Below are 16,644 nucleotides of genomic sequence, written 5' to 3' on the forward strand. Positions count from 1 at the left end.
GATTCGCATATGCCGGTGCTACCCGACTTCCCATGGCGGTCCCTTTTTTCTGTGTATAATATTGCCCACTAAACCAAAAATAATTGTTGGTGAGAATAAAATTCAAAGATTCTTTAATAAAATTCATTTTATCCTCATTGGTTGAATCCGGATTTTTCCTAATGGCGTATTCCACTGCATTGATTCCCAATTCATATTCTATAATGGTATACAGTGCTGTAACATCTGCTGTAACCAAATAGCAGTGGTTAGGGATGTTGATATTTTTTAAGATTCTAATTGCATCTACAGTATCTTTGACATATGATTTAGTTTTTAAAACTTCTGGTTGTAAATTAAAATCAATAAAATGTGCCAAATTAGATGTAATTGAATCTGTGCCAGCAATAATAGGTCTCCCCGGGGGGTTAATGGGATCCTTATGGATTTTGGGTAATATGTACATTACCGGAAGCACCGGATGATCTTTAATCATATTTTCCTTTTCTTGTTTTGTAATGACAACTTTCTCCTCATATTGAGAGATGAGGTTTATAAAGTTCTTCTCAATCCGTTCTATGGGGTTACCTCTTAATGGATTGTATGTATCCCTGTCATTTAGTTGCCTTAAAATTTCTGCATTATAGTTAATGGTATCCATTATGACTATACCCCCGCCCTTGTCTGCTGGTTTAATAGTGATATTTCGATTCTTTTCTAATTGCTGTAGGACATTAAATTAATTTTGGGATAGATTGTGTATGGAGCTATAGTTGGCATCTAATTGTTCTATCTCTGTGCACACAATTTTGTTAAAACTTTCCAAAAAGCACCATCTGTTAAATGTTGGATTGAATGTGGATTTGGGTCTGAATTGATTGCATATATTTAAATTGACGTCTGTGTCAGAGGCCTCCTTCTCATTGTCTTGTTTTAAGAAGAACTTTTTTAATGATAAGTTTCTAATAAATTTTTGTATATCAATATACATTTCAAATTTGTTTATTTTATTAATTGGGGCAAATTTTAGACCTTTTTGTAATAAACTCATCTCTTCCTGTTTTAATGTGTATGTACTTAAATTGAATATTTTTATGTATTCTGCTTCCCTCTGTGGGAATTCAGTATTCGAATAGGTCTTTTTCTTTGTTTTGAGGATAAAATTAATTTTATTAAAGAATCTTTGAATTTTATTCTCACCAACAATTATTTTTGGTTTAGTGGGCAATATTATACACAGAAAAAAGGGACCACCAAGGGAAGTCGGGTAGCTCCGGCATATGCAAATCTATTTATGGCATGGTGGGAGGATCTTATCATTTGGAACAATAACCCATTTTTAGGTAACATCATAACTTGGATCAGGTTCATAGATGACATATTCTTCATATGGAAGGGGGAAGAGGAAGACTTAAAGAATTTTTGTAAAAATCTGAATAATAATGAATACAACATACACTTGACTTTTAACATTAATCTAAAAGAAGTAAATTTTTTAGACCTTGTTATTTATTTAACGGATGAAGGATTGGCCACTAGAAATTACAACAAACCGACGAATAGTAACTCTTATGTCAATATAAAGAGTCACCATTATCCTAGATGGTTGAAAAATATCCCTAGAAGCCAAATCCAAAGAATACGTAGAAACTGTACTAAAGATGAAAATTTTACAGAACAAGCAGAAATATTACGACAGAAGTTCCTAGTGAAAGGCTATGATAATAATTGTATACAAGAAGCCATTGAAGAAATAGGTGTCATCTCACCAAATGAACTCCTAGAATATAGGGATAAGAAAAGACAAAATCAAAAACCTAAAGTTGCTTTTATTTCCACATTTCATAATCAGTATAGAAGAGTTGAACATATTATTAAGAAAAACTAGCATCTCCTACAACAGGATCCCATATTGAAAGAGATTATTCCAAAGAAACCAATGTTCACCTATAGAAGGGCCCCTAACATTAACAACAGATTGGTGAAAAGTGCGCCATAGCTGAAAAGAGAACTGGCAGGATAAAAACCAAGGGGTTTCATCGGTGTGGTTCATGTGTGGTTTGCACCACACACACTAAACAAGATTCAAAAATAGAAACGTTTGATTCTAAATCTAACCCCAAGAAATTCCAAATACAAGAATTCATGACCTGTAATAGTAATAATTGTATCTACATGATTGAATGTACCTGCGGATTACAGTATATAGGAAAAACATCCAGAAAACTTAAAGTCAGGTGGGCTGAACACCTGCGTAACATCAGAAGGGGTATAACGAATCATGCTTTGGCCAAACATTTTCATGAGAAACACCAAAATTCTGTAAACGATATCAAATACATAATGGGCATAAAAAAGGTAGAAGGAAACTGGAGAACTAAAGGTATAGATACATTTTTAGCAAAAACAGAAATGAAATACATTTATGAAGTAAAAACTTTAGAACCGCATGGTCTAAATGCGGATTTTGAATTAAAATGGTTTTTATGATCCTTATATTTATTCATGTTATTTTTATGTAAGGCCACTTATTTTTATGTAAGGCCAGATGTTTATTCTGTCAGTCACAGTCTATTTATGATCTTAATACCAGTTTTAAGCTATTTCTATGTTCATATATTTATTCTTCTGATTGTATTTTTTATCATGGGTTTTTCATTGTATTTATTGCATTTTATATTTACCATGATTTTTGTATGTTATTGTATACATGCTTGTATGGGTTATATTGTAAACTTCATATGACAATGGTCCCATTGCATGTTTAAGGCACAGTGCACTTTATACAAATGCAGGAGATATACATATCTTTATTTGCATACCTATGCTTCTATGGAGTTTAAAAACTCTAAATGCCATGAATAATGGTAGGTACCTGCCCGCTATTCAGCTAATATGGGGTTAACACTGGCAGAATTATACGTGCCAGCATTGATGGTTGAACTAGCCCACTTAATCCTGTGCTCCAGTAACTAGAGGGGCGCACCACGTGATGCGCTCCAGGAGCTGGAACGCATCACGTGAGAAAGATAGGATGAACACGCGGCACTTCCGGGATGCGCACTCGGTCACGTGGCACGCTGTCAATGTCTCAGCACCACGGTGCTGGGAGACAGCTCCGTGTAAAAACAGTAAGTTCGCATTTTACATACATTACATAACGAGGGTGGCTCCGCCCACTGCTTCTATATATATCAGATCAGTCTTGATGTCACCATATACCTTGATAAAGACCTCATAGAAGGTGGAAACGCATTGGTGGTTGTATGGTGATTCACTTGGAGTACCTAAGACTGGGAAGGTAACGCTCTATAGGGGGAGCATACTAATACCCCTATAGGTTGTACAGTGTGCCTCACTTATAAGGTCATTTATGGTACGCATCCATTTGTACTTTTTAAACTTTATTAAAGAATTGTAAAGATTTTACACTATTGTGGCAACCCCCTCTTTTGTTTTTCATGTATGCACATTGAAAGATTACCAGTATAAAGGAGGTGTTGCATGTATGCACATTGAAAGACATCAGTATAAAGGAGGTGTTGCCCTGGAAGGAGGAATCTAAACAAAGTTTTGAATGAGGACCTGATTTAATAGAAGCTACGGTGAACTATTTAAGGCTGTTTATAGGATCAGTAACATTGATACAGGAGCAATTATATTTTTGTTTTTCTGTTTTTAATTAAGTAGTGATGTTATTGCATCACACACGAATAACTGAGTAAGACTGACTTCTAAAAAACTGTCCATCAATCCCATTAGGAGCGCTTGGGAACAACTTTTTACTGGTAATTACATCGCCTAAGGGATATTCTAAACTATACAAACTAAGTCATATCAACTTGTAGCCAGCACTTGACTTTGCTAAATCTGGAGGGAGTACTCATTAAGGACTAATCATTTGGTTCTTTTTTTTTAAATAATATTTGTGGCATTTATAAATATGCAGATTTTTGCGTATATATTTATGATGTTTTTTAGGATTATTGATGTGTAATACATTGTTTTTTGTGTGATATCAACTGTCCATTGATTTTATATATATTTTTGGGGAAATAGTGAATTTGATTAGGGCTGGTATTTTCCTTTCTTTCCATCCTTTTCAACCTCCGCTTTCAAGATCGAGGTAGCTGTGGCATGAGCAGTGGAGGAGATCAGTGAGCTCGGGCAGTGAGAAGCAGTGTACCTTGTCTGTCAGCGATTGAACATCTGCCAGAGTCTCCAGCCACCCATAGCCGGCACCCTCTGATCTGTGACCACATACACTGTAGTAAGTGGGCATGACAAGAATGTTGGGGAGATGGGGAAATGTTGTGCTTATTAAAGAACAAAAAACACTTATTCATTCCCTCACATTTTGGCTGGCTTTAGGGGCTGGGGCTGTCCTAGTACACACTGACGGCATGTGAGCAGTGTCAGTGTAGTGGGCAGAGGTATGCCATGTTGTTTTCCAACTGAAGCCATGCCTCTGCCAGCACACTTCCAGCACTGGACCTATGAAATAACTGTATATAATTAAGTTTGTTGTGGCATTAGTGCTGTATTATTATAATTCCAGGTGTGTTTTAAACATACTGTAACAATTTTCTCTGTATTGCAGATTAGAGCAATTAGATAAAGGGTTTGCCATTTAGATCATATCTATAAAACACTTACTAATTGTATTTTCTGTATTTTTTTTTTTTTTAAAAGCTGAGACACTTTGTAAATAAAATGAATTACACAGGTCCATATAATGAAACAATATTTTTTAATGAAAAAGGAGAATATCCTGAATTTATGTTGATTGAGAATTGGAAATTTAAACAATTAGGCAACAAACGTGTTCAGTATCGGACGGCTGTTGGTAAGTTTGATCCATATGTTCCAGAAGATCAACAGCTGATTATTTTACCATGGAGAATCTCATGGAAACATGGAAAGGTAAAGATCTTGTATGACTGCTACAGAATGCACCAGATAAAGCAGATACAGTACCACCATCTCCTACTCACCCAAAGTTTTTGCCACCCTGCTGCGTATTTGGCTACTATAAATGCTGATGTGGCAATGGTTTTACCATGTCTATGTCCTGCAGTGTTCTGTTCTGTGTCACTTTTTTCATACTGCTTGTTTACCTACTTTGTAAGGTGCTGATGTTGTCTGATTTGCCTCTTTATTGTTTTTGAAAAATTTTAAATATGGGATTTTGCTTGTGAAGAAAGCATATAATTTCTAGTCCTAATTCAGGTATAAATATACCCTAATCTGTACTAATGAAAGGCCATAACTCAGGAGGAGGCAGCCAGATTGGCACCGCAGGGAGGAGTGATGTGAATTTTGGGGTGGGAAGGGGGCGTGTTTTCATGATTGAGTCATTGCAGCCACACCCCTGCTACACAATGCTAAAATTACCAGCATTGTGCAGTCGGGGGCGGGGCCACAATGATGCGAGTCAGTATGAATTGTGTCATCGGCTCCCCCAAACTGCCCACTTACAAAGGGGAGTGTACTCCAGCAGGGGGGTAAGTGGAAAATTTTGGAGGGGTATGGGTAGGTGGTGGTGACTGGGAGACTTGCCCACTATTCCAGGGGGCTGGGATTTTTGGGAGGCTCCACACCATCCCGGGAGAGTAAGCAAGTATGCCATAACTGTACATGCAATTTCTGCACTTGTTCCATTACAGAGAAGTAATCTTGCCCCACAAATCAAACTCTTGGTTTTCCATTCATGTGGGTGCAAAAATTAGCAGTCAGCAAGTAACAAACCTTTGTAGCGCTGATTGACAAAATAAAAACAATTTATTATACAGTCTGCATCTGCTCAAGAAATCCCCATTTGTGCTTGAGCACAGACACCCATCCTCATCCACTTGGTAGTTAGGCCCTGATTCAGAGCCGGACGCTCTGACCAGAGCGCTCGCTCTGAATCAGGGCCCACCTCCATAAATATGGAGCTTCCTCCTGGACGCTCGTATAGCTGTGGGTCACCACCCACAGCATATATGAGCGTGCAGGATGATGGTCACGATGGTCTTGACCATCGCGACCATCGCCACTGCGAGCAGAAGCCTGCGGTTGAGTTTCTCAACCGCAAGGCCAGGAGTGATTTTGGCTCTATCAGAGCCAAAATCACTCCCAGTGACATCACTAGTGATGTCAGTGGGGCCGGCTTCTGGCGGTAGGCGTTCGCTTGGGAACGCCTCCGTCTGGCAGGCACGCCCCCGGCACGCCTACCAAAGGGGGCATGCTGTCAATCAACATCGACAGCACGCCCCCTTTGAGCAGACACTACGAGCGAAGGAAAGTCCTTCGCTTGTCGCGTCTCGTGCATGCGCAGTGCAGACCATCGACCCACTTGCGAGCAGACAGCCGCTCACGAGTGGGTCTGAATCAGGGCCTTAGTTTGTTACTTGGTGAGGAAATAGAAGCAGGTGTGCAAAATAGTCTGCTAGAAAGCTATCTGGTCAAATAATCAGCTTCACAAAGTGGGAACTGCAACTGCAACCCACTAAAACAAAAACAAATAAAACACAATGTGTCAACTCAATATCATAAGAGTACATTAAATTACACAAGCTGCAAATCTAATCAGAACATGTATCTCCCTGATTAGTCATAAAATGCCCTCCTTCTAAAGAAACTGGGAGTCAAGTCCTGGAGAAGCTGGTTAAGGCTTTTGGGCTTTTTTGCTGCTATATCAGACACACTAACCTGGATGAGCACCATTGTCCCTCTGGAAGGTGGTCAAATCCCTGCAACTTTACCTCATTCAGATTACTACACGGGAGCTCTCTATATATCTGGACACAGATACACATTGGCTGCCATTTACTCACACACTGACGCCGGCGCCAGCTATCATAGCTCGGGGATCTGTAAAGGAGAAAGACTGCTATCAGAAGCTGTTTAAGGCTGAGGTGAGCCGCAGGCCACTGGATGGGTAATATTCCACGGCACCCTCAATTATTTATGACTCCAGTATTAGCAGCTCCACTACTACTTTGTGCAGCGTACCATTGAGGCTTCATTATTCAAGTATTTCTGTATACACTGGATTTGACATTCCTAAATACATCTCTAATGTGATGAGATCATTTATTTATGGGGATTTGTTCCATAATTTGTGCATATAGACCATTTGGTAAGACTTACCACTGAGGGATTTTTATGACTAATCAGGGAGATACATGTTCTGATTAGATTTGCAGCTTGTATAATTTAATGTACTCTTATGATATTGAATTGACACATTGTGTTTTACTTGTCCCATTGCAACATGCTACATGTGTTATAATAAATTGTTTTTATTTTGTCAATCAGTTCAACCTTTATTTTATTCACATTTGTTTTTGTTTTAGTGGGTTGCAGTTCCCACTTTGCATAGAGATGTATTTAGGAATGTCAAATCCAGTGTATACAGAAATACTTGAATAATTAAGCCTCAATGGTATGGCACAAAGTTGTAGAGTAGCTGCTAATACTGGAGTCATAAATAATTGAGGGTGCCGTGGAATTTACAGATCCCGAGCTTATGATAGCTGGCGCCAGCATCAGTGTGTGAGTAAATGGCAGCCAATGTGTATCTGTGTCCAGATATATAGAGAGCTCCCATGTAGTAATCTGAATGAGGTAAAGTTGCAGGGATATGACAATCTTCCAGAGGGACAATGGTGCTCATCCAGGTTAGTGTGTCTGATATAGCAGCAAAAAAGCCCAAAAGCCTTAACCAGCTTCTCCAGGACTTGACTCCCAGTTTCTTCAGAAGGAGGGCATTTTATGACTAATCAGAGAGGTACATGTTCTGATTAGATTTGCAGCTTGTGTAATTTAATGTACTATTATGATATTGAATTGACACATTGTGTTTTATTTGTTTTTTTGTTTTATTGGGTTGCAGTTGCAGTCCTCGCTTTGCGTAGCTGCTTATTTGACCAGATGGCTTTCTAGCAGACTATTTTGCACACCTGCTTCTATTTCCTCACCAAGTAAACTGCCAAGCGGATGGAGGATGGGTGTCTGTGCTCAGGCACAAATGGGGAGTTTTTGAGCAGATGCAGACTCACACATACAGGGCCTGACTCACCAGTGAAGGAATTGCAAAGTCACACACAAGAGGCTTTATAACTCTGTCTTGCTAATATACAAATACTGCAGAAAGCATCTGAGGTGAAGAGATGCCTCCTGTCAGCACCTGGAATCCCACTATGCCCTAGGTTGCGATGTTGTGTGGCACAGTTACCAGAATACAGACTGTTCCTGCTCTAGCACCACCCCCAAAATGCCTCTGCCTGTCAATCAGACAGAGACATATGGGGGCCTGTGTGCAATCTGGCAGGGCCCTCTCTGCAAGACCGCACGAGTTCCGATTAATACTTGACAGTGTGGGCCTTTTTCAGTATGGGTAGCAAAAGCGATTACACACACAGTCTCACTGTGATGATATGCTAATCCTCTGTGATCTCTATGCCATAGCAGCATTACATAAGGATGCCCACTTTACCTTACACACATCTGGAATACTTAGCAAGACTATGAAACCATCGGTAACATCGAGAACAATCGCAGCCTCAAGCAAACTTACACATGCTCTGACCTTTCTCAGAAATTGCTAACTTCAGTGCACACAGTGAAAGCCCAAGCTGCATATGGCATTGCAGTAGATAATTTTTGCACACCCCTACAACAGCATTCAAATGCACTGGAATGCCAGCATTTCTCCGAGCACCCCTCCTCACCACCCCCAAACGGTACTTCCTAACAATCACTCTGTGATGGGTCTGAGTAGTCACTGTGATCACAGTGCCAATTACAGTGGAGTGCTTGCGACATACACTTCTGTGCATACGGATGCGCAGAATGCAACAATCAGCCGATTGCATGCATAATCGCAGTTGCGATCAATAATGAATAAGGACCTGTGACCATAGCTAAATCAGTATTATAGTCCTATTCTAAGTAGAGATAAGTGGGTCTGGCTCCCTGAGAACCGGACCAACCTGAACTTCCAGTTCCGAGATGAGATCTAAGTCTGGCTCGGGTTTTGCTGCCTGACTTGGATCTCAAAGTGAGGCAAAACATCATCATCCCACTGTCGGATTCTCATGGGTTTTGGATTGTATAAAAGTCCCTCCCCACGGTGATCAGCACCACTTGCATGCTGAGTCCCGGACTGTAAGGGCTGTGCTTCATCCAAGAGGGGCTGCTGTGTCCATCCATGGGCTGCTGTGTCCATCAATTGAAGGGGCATTTGTGTCCATCCAGGGGTTTCTGTGTCCATTAAGGGCAGGGACTTCTATGTCCATCGAGGGTCTACTGTGCCCATCCAGGGGTTGCTGTGTCCAGTCAGTGGCAGTGGCTGCTGTGTGTCCATCCAGGGACTGCTGTGTCCATTCAGGGGTTTCTGTGTCCATCCAGGGGCAGGGGCTGCTTTGTCCATCCAGGGTTTTCTGTGTACATCCAGGGGCAGGTGCTGATGTGTCCAAACATGAGATCTCTGGTTATCCTAGAGTTCCCAGTGTATACAAAAAAAAAAGCTAATAATAAATTAATAAAAACGAAAAAAAAAATTTGTGCTGTACCACCGTGTAATATATATACTGTTTTAACATTTATTTCCACTCATTTACAGTCAATTTTGACCACTTCACAGCTCACAATATTGATTTTTTTTCATCTAGTTAAGGGCCAAAATGTTGCATCCAGCTAGCTGGCTGTCACGATTTCTAGGTGGAATCAAAACTGAATGACAAATAGAGTTGAGGACTGTGCAAAGATGATGGTTAGGGTACCCCTTGAGGATTGAATTGAAAGTTTATAATTGATACAGTCACTGACTGAAAGAGGAATTGATAGTTGGTAATTGGTGCAGCCACTGGCTGAAATAAGAATTGATAGTTCATAGCTGATGCAGCCACTGGCTGAAGTAAGAATAGTTGTTTATTAGTATCATTTTTTTATATGGTGCCACAAGCATTCCACAGCGCCTTACAAAGTACATAAACAGATAAGCAACCAGCGACTTACAATACAATACAATGCAGGACATGGACATGGATAATAAACATAGCTATATATTAGCAACCTCTATACCCACATAAGTAGCCAAGTGTTAGTTGCCCTAGTGGGGCGTAAGAGATAAATTAAAATACAGTATGGAGATGCACAAGAGGGTAGAGGGTCCTGCTCAAAAGAGCTTACATTCTAAAAAGGAGGGGCAGTAAAAAGGAGTGACACAGACGGGGTGGGTGGGGAGGAAGGAAGATGTTGCAGCAAGTTAGAATGAGAGCTGGAAGGCTTTAATGAAGTAGTGGGTCTTAAGAGCTTGTTTGAATTATTGTAGAGAGATACCAAATCTAATGGGGAGAAGGAGGGAGTTCCAAAGTTGGGGAGCAGCATGGGTTATATATTGGAGGCAGGAGTGAAAGGAAGTAATCAATTAGCATGAAAGGCGGTGTGTATTAAGTGAACAAAGAGGGCGGACAGAAGAGTGAAGGAGATGAGATCAGAGATCTAAATGGGAGAGGAATAGGTGTAAGTGAATGTGAGAACCTTGAATTGGATTCTGAAAGGAAAGGGGAGGCAGATATGGAGCATTTGGAGAGGAAAATGAGCTGAGGTGATACTTGATAATTGGTGCAGCCACTGGCTGAAGTAAGAACTGATAATTGGTGCAGCCACTGGCTGAAGTAAAAAAAAGTTGATACTTGATAACTGGTGCAGCCACTAGCTGAAGTAAGAATTGAAGAATTGTTAGTTGATACTTAATTGTTGATGAAGCGTTTGGGCTGAGTAGTAGTGGAATACAGTGCTATGATTAGGAACCAGTCCTGCAACAGTTTGAGGGCTGGAACTCTTGGCAGGTTGTGGCCATTACAGCCTTGAGGGCTGGTGAGGAGTGATGACAGGTGGACTTTGGGCCATGAAGCAGGATGCAGCCTTTTGGCCATGTAGTAGCCTTGAGGTCTGAAAACTCTTGGTGGGATTTGGCCTTTGTGCTGTGCAGCAGGATGCAGCCTTTGGGCCGTGTATCAGCCTTCACGGCTGAGAACCCTTGGCTGAATGTCACTGTTGTGCGACTTCCACCACCGGGTTGACACAAGCAGCAGTCCACTTGATTGTGCACACTTGATGCCAGGGCTGTAGCTAGGGTAGTGCAGCTGGTGCCGTTGCACAGGGCACCACAGGTCAGGGGGTGCTGTTTGGGCCTGTCAAATTTCTGTTTATTATCATTCTCACTTGTAGCTTCCTCTTATTTCATCCCCATCATCTCCTGGCCTCCCCTATATCTTCCCAATGAGGCCATTCCCCTTTTTTGGGTGTATTATGTCCCTTTGTAAAATGAGGGGGGGGCAATACTCTTTCTAGCACAAGGCACCAAAAAGTCTAGTTACAGCTCTGCTTGATGCTATTGTGCGGCTTTTGCTGCCAGGCTTATACAAGCGGCAGTATGCTGGCTTGCGTACACTTGACACTCCAGTGTGGCTTGTGCTGCCAGGTTGACACAAGCAGCACACTGGATTGCAAACACTGGGTGCTGAGGTGCAGCTTGTGCCACCTAGATGACACAAATGGCAAGTGACTGAAATGTGGACTGTGCCACCTGGATGACACAAACGGCAGGAGCAAAACAAGGCAGACAGAAGAACTGGATACTCGACTTGAACTGGAGACTCACAGCAGAAAAGGCAGAAACACATGTGAACGCTATCACCAGCACATGAACAATGCATCAGCAAGGTAGAAAAAGGAGGACACACCAAAACTGTTCCAGCAGAGGTGATGTCAGCCATATGGCCACCCCATCAACTTGGTGGTTCAGAATTCTCTTTAAAAAAAATGAAAGGGGCATGCAGGATATGCTGTCTGTGGCCATTACAATTTCTGGACATTCATAAACCATAAAATTAAAAATGTCAGGCAGCAATGCCCCAAACAGCACATAATGCAAAATAAAAGATGTACAAGATGGAATTGTCCTTGGGCCCTCCAACTCACCCTTACTGTATGTTGTATACATGAAATAGGACATTCACAGTTTAACAAACCAATCACTTCAGCAACAGGGACTGCCACTTGCGGCTGAAATGATTGGTTTGTTTGGATCCCCACAAAACAAGCTGCCAATGCGCAGTGAACATTCATGGCAATGATCCCATACACAAACTGGCTTTACATAGGTAAGATCAGATGTTGTCATCGTCATCGTCATCAACATCCCCATCAGTTTGTACATCTTCTTCTTCACACAATATTAATTTGTCCCCGCTGTAATCCACCATTATAGATGCTTCTTTATTTTTTTTACTTAATTGCTGGTAAAGTTCTTCCTCATGGAATTTGTAATTCATTTTGATGAACATCATCTTTACCACATTCTGGGAAAGTAATCTCCTACACCGATCACTGACAAGGTTTCCGGCTGCGCTGAAAACTCTTTCAGAGTACACATTGGAGTGTGGGCAACTTAAGTAAAGCAAAGCCAGTTTGTGTAAGGGACTCCAAATTGCCTTTTTTTCCTACCAGTAGTGAAACGGACTGTGTAGCATGCCTATTTGGATGCTATCCCTAAAATAATCATCCACCATTCACTGAATGGTGAACGTATCAGACAAAGGGGTCTATTAACTAAGCAGTGTAAGGAGACAATGAAAAGTGATAAGAAAGTGATAAGGTGCCAGCCAATCAGCTCCCAACTTTCATTTTTCAAACACAGCCTGTGAAACAACAGTTGGGAACTGATTGGCTGGCACCTTTTCACTTTCTTATCAGTTTTCACTCTGTCTCCTAACACTGCTTAATAAATAGACCCCAAATTAAGAGTAGGCACATCACTCATTGTAGCCAGTTCCTTCAGATCCAACCAGATGTCATTAGATTTTGCTAAATGTTCTGTATCACCACCAGCAGTGGGTTTCTTATGAAAATTTAGTTTTTTTCCTGGCAGCCACAGAAACTGAAGGAGGAGTTGATGCTGTGTCATGTGTCACTTGAGCTGACAATTTTTTCACCAACAACACTTTGCATCATTTCAAATTTATGTCCATCAAAAATAAAGACACAAGGTATGACTTAAACCTAGGATCAAGTAAGATCAACAAAATATAGAGATCTGATTCCATGAGATTTACAACTCTTGGATCCTGGTGAAGCAAATGAAGGGCTTGATCAACAAGTCCAAAATACTTAGCAGAATCATTTTGTTTCAGCTCCTCCTTCAGTTTCTCCAGCTGCTTTCGCAAAAGTCTGATTAGGGGAATAACCTGAATCAAGCTGGCAGTGTCTGAATTAACTACACATGTGGTAAGTTCAAAGGGTTTGAGAACCTTGCACAACATGGAAATTATTCTCCACGGCGCTTGACTAAAGTGCATTCCAGCTCCTCTCCCTATGTCATAGGCCGCAGTATAGCCTTGGATGGCCTTTTGCTGCTCCTCCATCTGCTGAAGCATAGATATAGGGTAGAATTTCACCTAGTTACTACCTTTTTCTTCAGGTAATGGCAGGGAAAATGTTACAGTTCTTGCTGGTTCTGCAATCTCTGACATGCATTTGCTTAAAGTCGAAAATGTCCAGAAATCTTTCAGGCCACCGAGTGCATCTCCTGCACATCACTGTCATTTTCTTTAAAATAATTGCACCACCAAATTAATTGTGTGAGCAAAACATGGGACTTGTTCAAATTTGCCCACATGTAATGCTCGCACAATATTGGTGGCATTGTCAGAAATCCCAAATCTTGAGGAGAGTCCAAGTGGAGTAAGCCACTTTGCAATGATTTCCCTGAGATTTTCAAATATATTCTCAGCAGTATGACTTTGGGTGAACTGGTGATACACAGAGTAGCCTGCCTCTGAGTGAGCTAATAATGGGGTAAGAAAAATGGAGAGACATTCAAGACTTTGTAACCCAGGTCCTTCACTGCCAGCTTTCCCTGAGAGATTTAGCCAAGGTTATAGGGAAACTTAGATCACTGATATCTCCTCGGAACTGCAAGTTTGGGTGGGACTGGTTCTCTGAGAACCAGACCCACTCATCTCTATTTCATACTAATGCAATAAGTGATTGATATAATAGATTTGAATTCAACCAAATTCCTTTAACAATAACATTTTTCTGTATCAGTCTTTGGAGCTTATTTATCACTACGTATGTGTGGGATATTCCCTGAAAATGGCAGTAACTGCTAATATTGAGGATCGCCATGATGTACTATGGAGGGATCTCAGCAGATATCTCCAATAATTAAATGTTGTCCATAAATGTCTCACCTATTAGATTCTAAAGGGGCTCCTGTGTTGCTGAATTTACCAAGCTATGGAATGTGAAGCATCCCGGGGCTGGCCACAGTAGGTAACCCCAGATGGCTTTGTTCTATAGTGGCCTATGGGCTACTGTTTCATAACATTTTATGGAGAGGGATCCTTAAGAGCCCTCTCTGTTGGCTTCCGATGATGCCTGTTTTGACTGACAGCCACACATGCGCGATGTGGAATAAGAACATGAACCAGGATGCAGTGTGATAGCTTTACACTATCACGTTGCTTCCAGATCTTTGCCAGGATGGGCTCGTCCATCTCCTGACAAGAGCTCTGTTAGAGGAATGTTGCCTCACCTTGAGGCAGAGTAGGGTAAGGAAGGAATGTGCAAGTTTACACCGAGAACAATTATTATTATTATTATTATTATTATTATTATTATTGTTATTATTATTATTATTATTATTATTATTATTATTATTATTATTATTATTATCCTTTATTTTTATGGCACCACAATGTTTCTGCAGCACCCTACAAATGAGCAAAACAAGAAAACAGTGACTTACACTACAATACAATGCTGGACAAGGAAATGGTTTATAAACATTGCTGAATTCACAACAGTCAAATTAGCACTAATAAAGCTTTGTTCATTTAATTGTGAATCACACAGAGAGGAGGATGCATCTACAGTTGAGTTTTTCAGCAGTTGTGTCACTTCTGGATGATCATCAGTACTAACCTTTACTGTGTAAATAAAAAATAATTTAAAAAAATTGTGAGAGAGAAAGCCGGTGTGATTTGTCACCACATGGGGTTTCATTGCAAAAAAACTGTACAATGACGTCAACTGAAAACCCCATGTGAGGCCACAACTAAGCAATCAGCAGATTTCTCAAGATCTAAACAATCAGAATGATTTGGAATTGATTTTGGAATTACTAGTAGAATAAATCGGGGAGTCATCATATAAAAAAATTAACTATTTCAGTGGTGTTTGTGATTTGCAAAATTGTCTATATAATGTATCAGATCCCAGTAATCCCCAGATTCCAGGGCATGTTGGCATTTGTACAGTAATTCTGTAATACAGCCCAGTACGGCCATAGGGTTTTTCTCCATCCATAGTATCTAGATGCTTAGTCACTTTCCATCAGATATATTCTATACACAGATAATCAAAATGTTTTTATTCTCCATAATCTGCCACCTCTCTATAACACCACCCTCACTAACCCAGCTAGTTTGTCTTCAAGGAGAACATACATTGTATTCATTGCTGCAATTATTATTATTATTATTATTATTATTATTATTATTATTATTATTATCCTTTATTTTTATGGCACCACAATGTTTCTGCAGCGCCTTACATATGAGCAAAACAAGAAAAAAGTGACTTACATTGCTGCAATAAGATGATTTTATGATATCCAAAACAATGTATTAGTTGAGATCAGACAATGCCAAGAAAATAACAATGTCCCCATGTTTAAAAATACAAATGATACCAGCAAACATTTTGCGAACATCATTAATATTTTAATTTCCCAGGTTCCACAAGGTTTGTGTTCTGCTGTCTGTCTTCCGGGGACCAGACGGGCACTGAGGAAAGGATCTCACACCTGCTGCTATGACTGTATCCAATGCTCAGAGGGAGAGATATCCAATGTGTCTGGTAAGAAACTTATACTTCATTATTCCTGCAGCTCTGTGTACACTGGACCTGATTCAGACCTGCTCGATAGCAAATGATAGCTCATTGCTGGCGATGTTTTCAAATGTGTGCATGCATATATTTCGCAGTGCACATGCGCAAACTAGTACGAACAATTGGGATATGCTCGCTAGCCCTGCAAAGACAGCCCAGAGGAATGAGTGACAAGAGAGGCCATTTTTGGGTGGTAACAGGGGCAGGGCAATAGTAATGGGGGAGTGGAGTTGTAAACGCAGATGTGCCTGAGTGTTTAAACGCCATTTCAGAGGCGTGCATAATTAACAGCAAGCATCATAGGACCCGTCACTTGTTAGAAATACACACTGAAGTGCTCGCAGTGCTTGCTGTAGGGTATAGTCAACCTCAAGCGCAGCGATCGCTTCTGATGGTGCTCGATGTACCAATGGTTTCATGCCTCTCCTGGATATAACAAACGCATGTGACCTACTTTAGACAGGCTGGTGGGCATCTACAAACAAAAAGTGATCGCTCGCCAAAACAAAGTAGGAGTGCTTATGACTTGCCCTGCGAGCGCCTGCCTTGACGTCACTTAGCTGAATTTCCATTTGCTTGAAGCGAACGAGCGCAGCTAGCGAATGGGTCTGAATCAGGTCCACTATGTGGAGGGAAGGAGAAGATTAAATAATGGATTTATTTGGTAGATTATAATTGTGTATCCTTCAAATTTAGCAAAAGTTGTACATTGGC

The 16,644-nt window shown here is 40.7% G+C and overlaps 1 protein-coding gene across 1 annotated transcript in view; it reads left to right on the plus strand.

Moving 5' to 3' along the window:
- LOC148509565 (vomeronasal type-2 receptor 26-like) overlaps positions 1-16,644 on the plus strand; it is a 95,719-nt gene that overhangs the window by 66,495 nt on the left and 12,580 nt on the right. The window contains exon 2 of the mRNA XM_088442969.1: positions 15,774-15,897. Coding sequence (XP_088299095.1) covers positions 15,774-15,897 — 124 coding nt within the window. The remainder of the gene's footprint in view (positions 1-15,773; positions 15,898-16,644) is intronic.

The sequence above is a fragment of the Taudactylus pleione genome, unplaced genomic scaffold, assembly GCF_031769625.1.
Source record: "Taudactylus pleione unplaced genomic scaffold, aTauple2 ptg000319l, whole genome shotgun sequence".
Taxonomy (NCBI): Eukaryota; Metazoa; Chordata; class Amphibia; order Anura; family Myobatrachidae; genus Taudactylus; species Taudactylus pleione.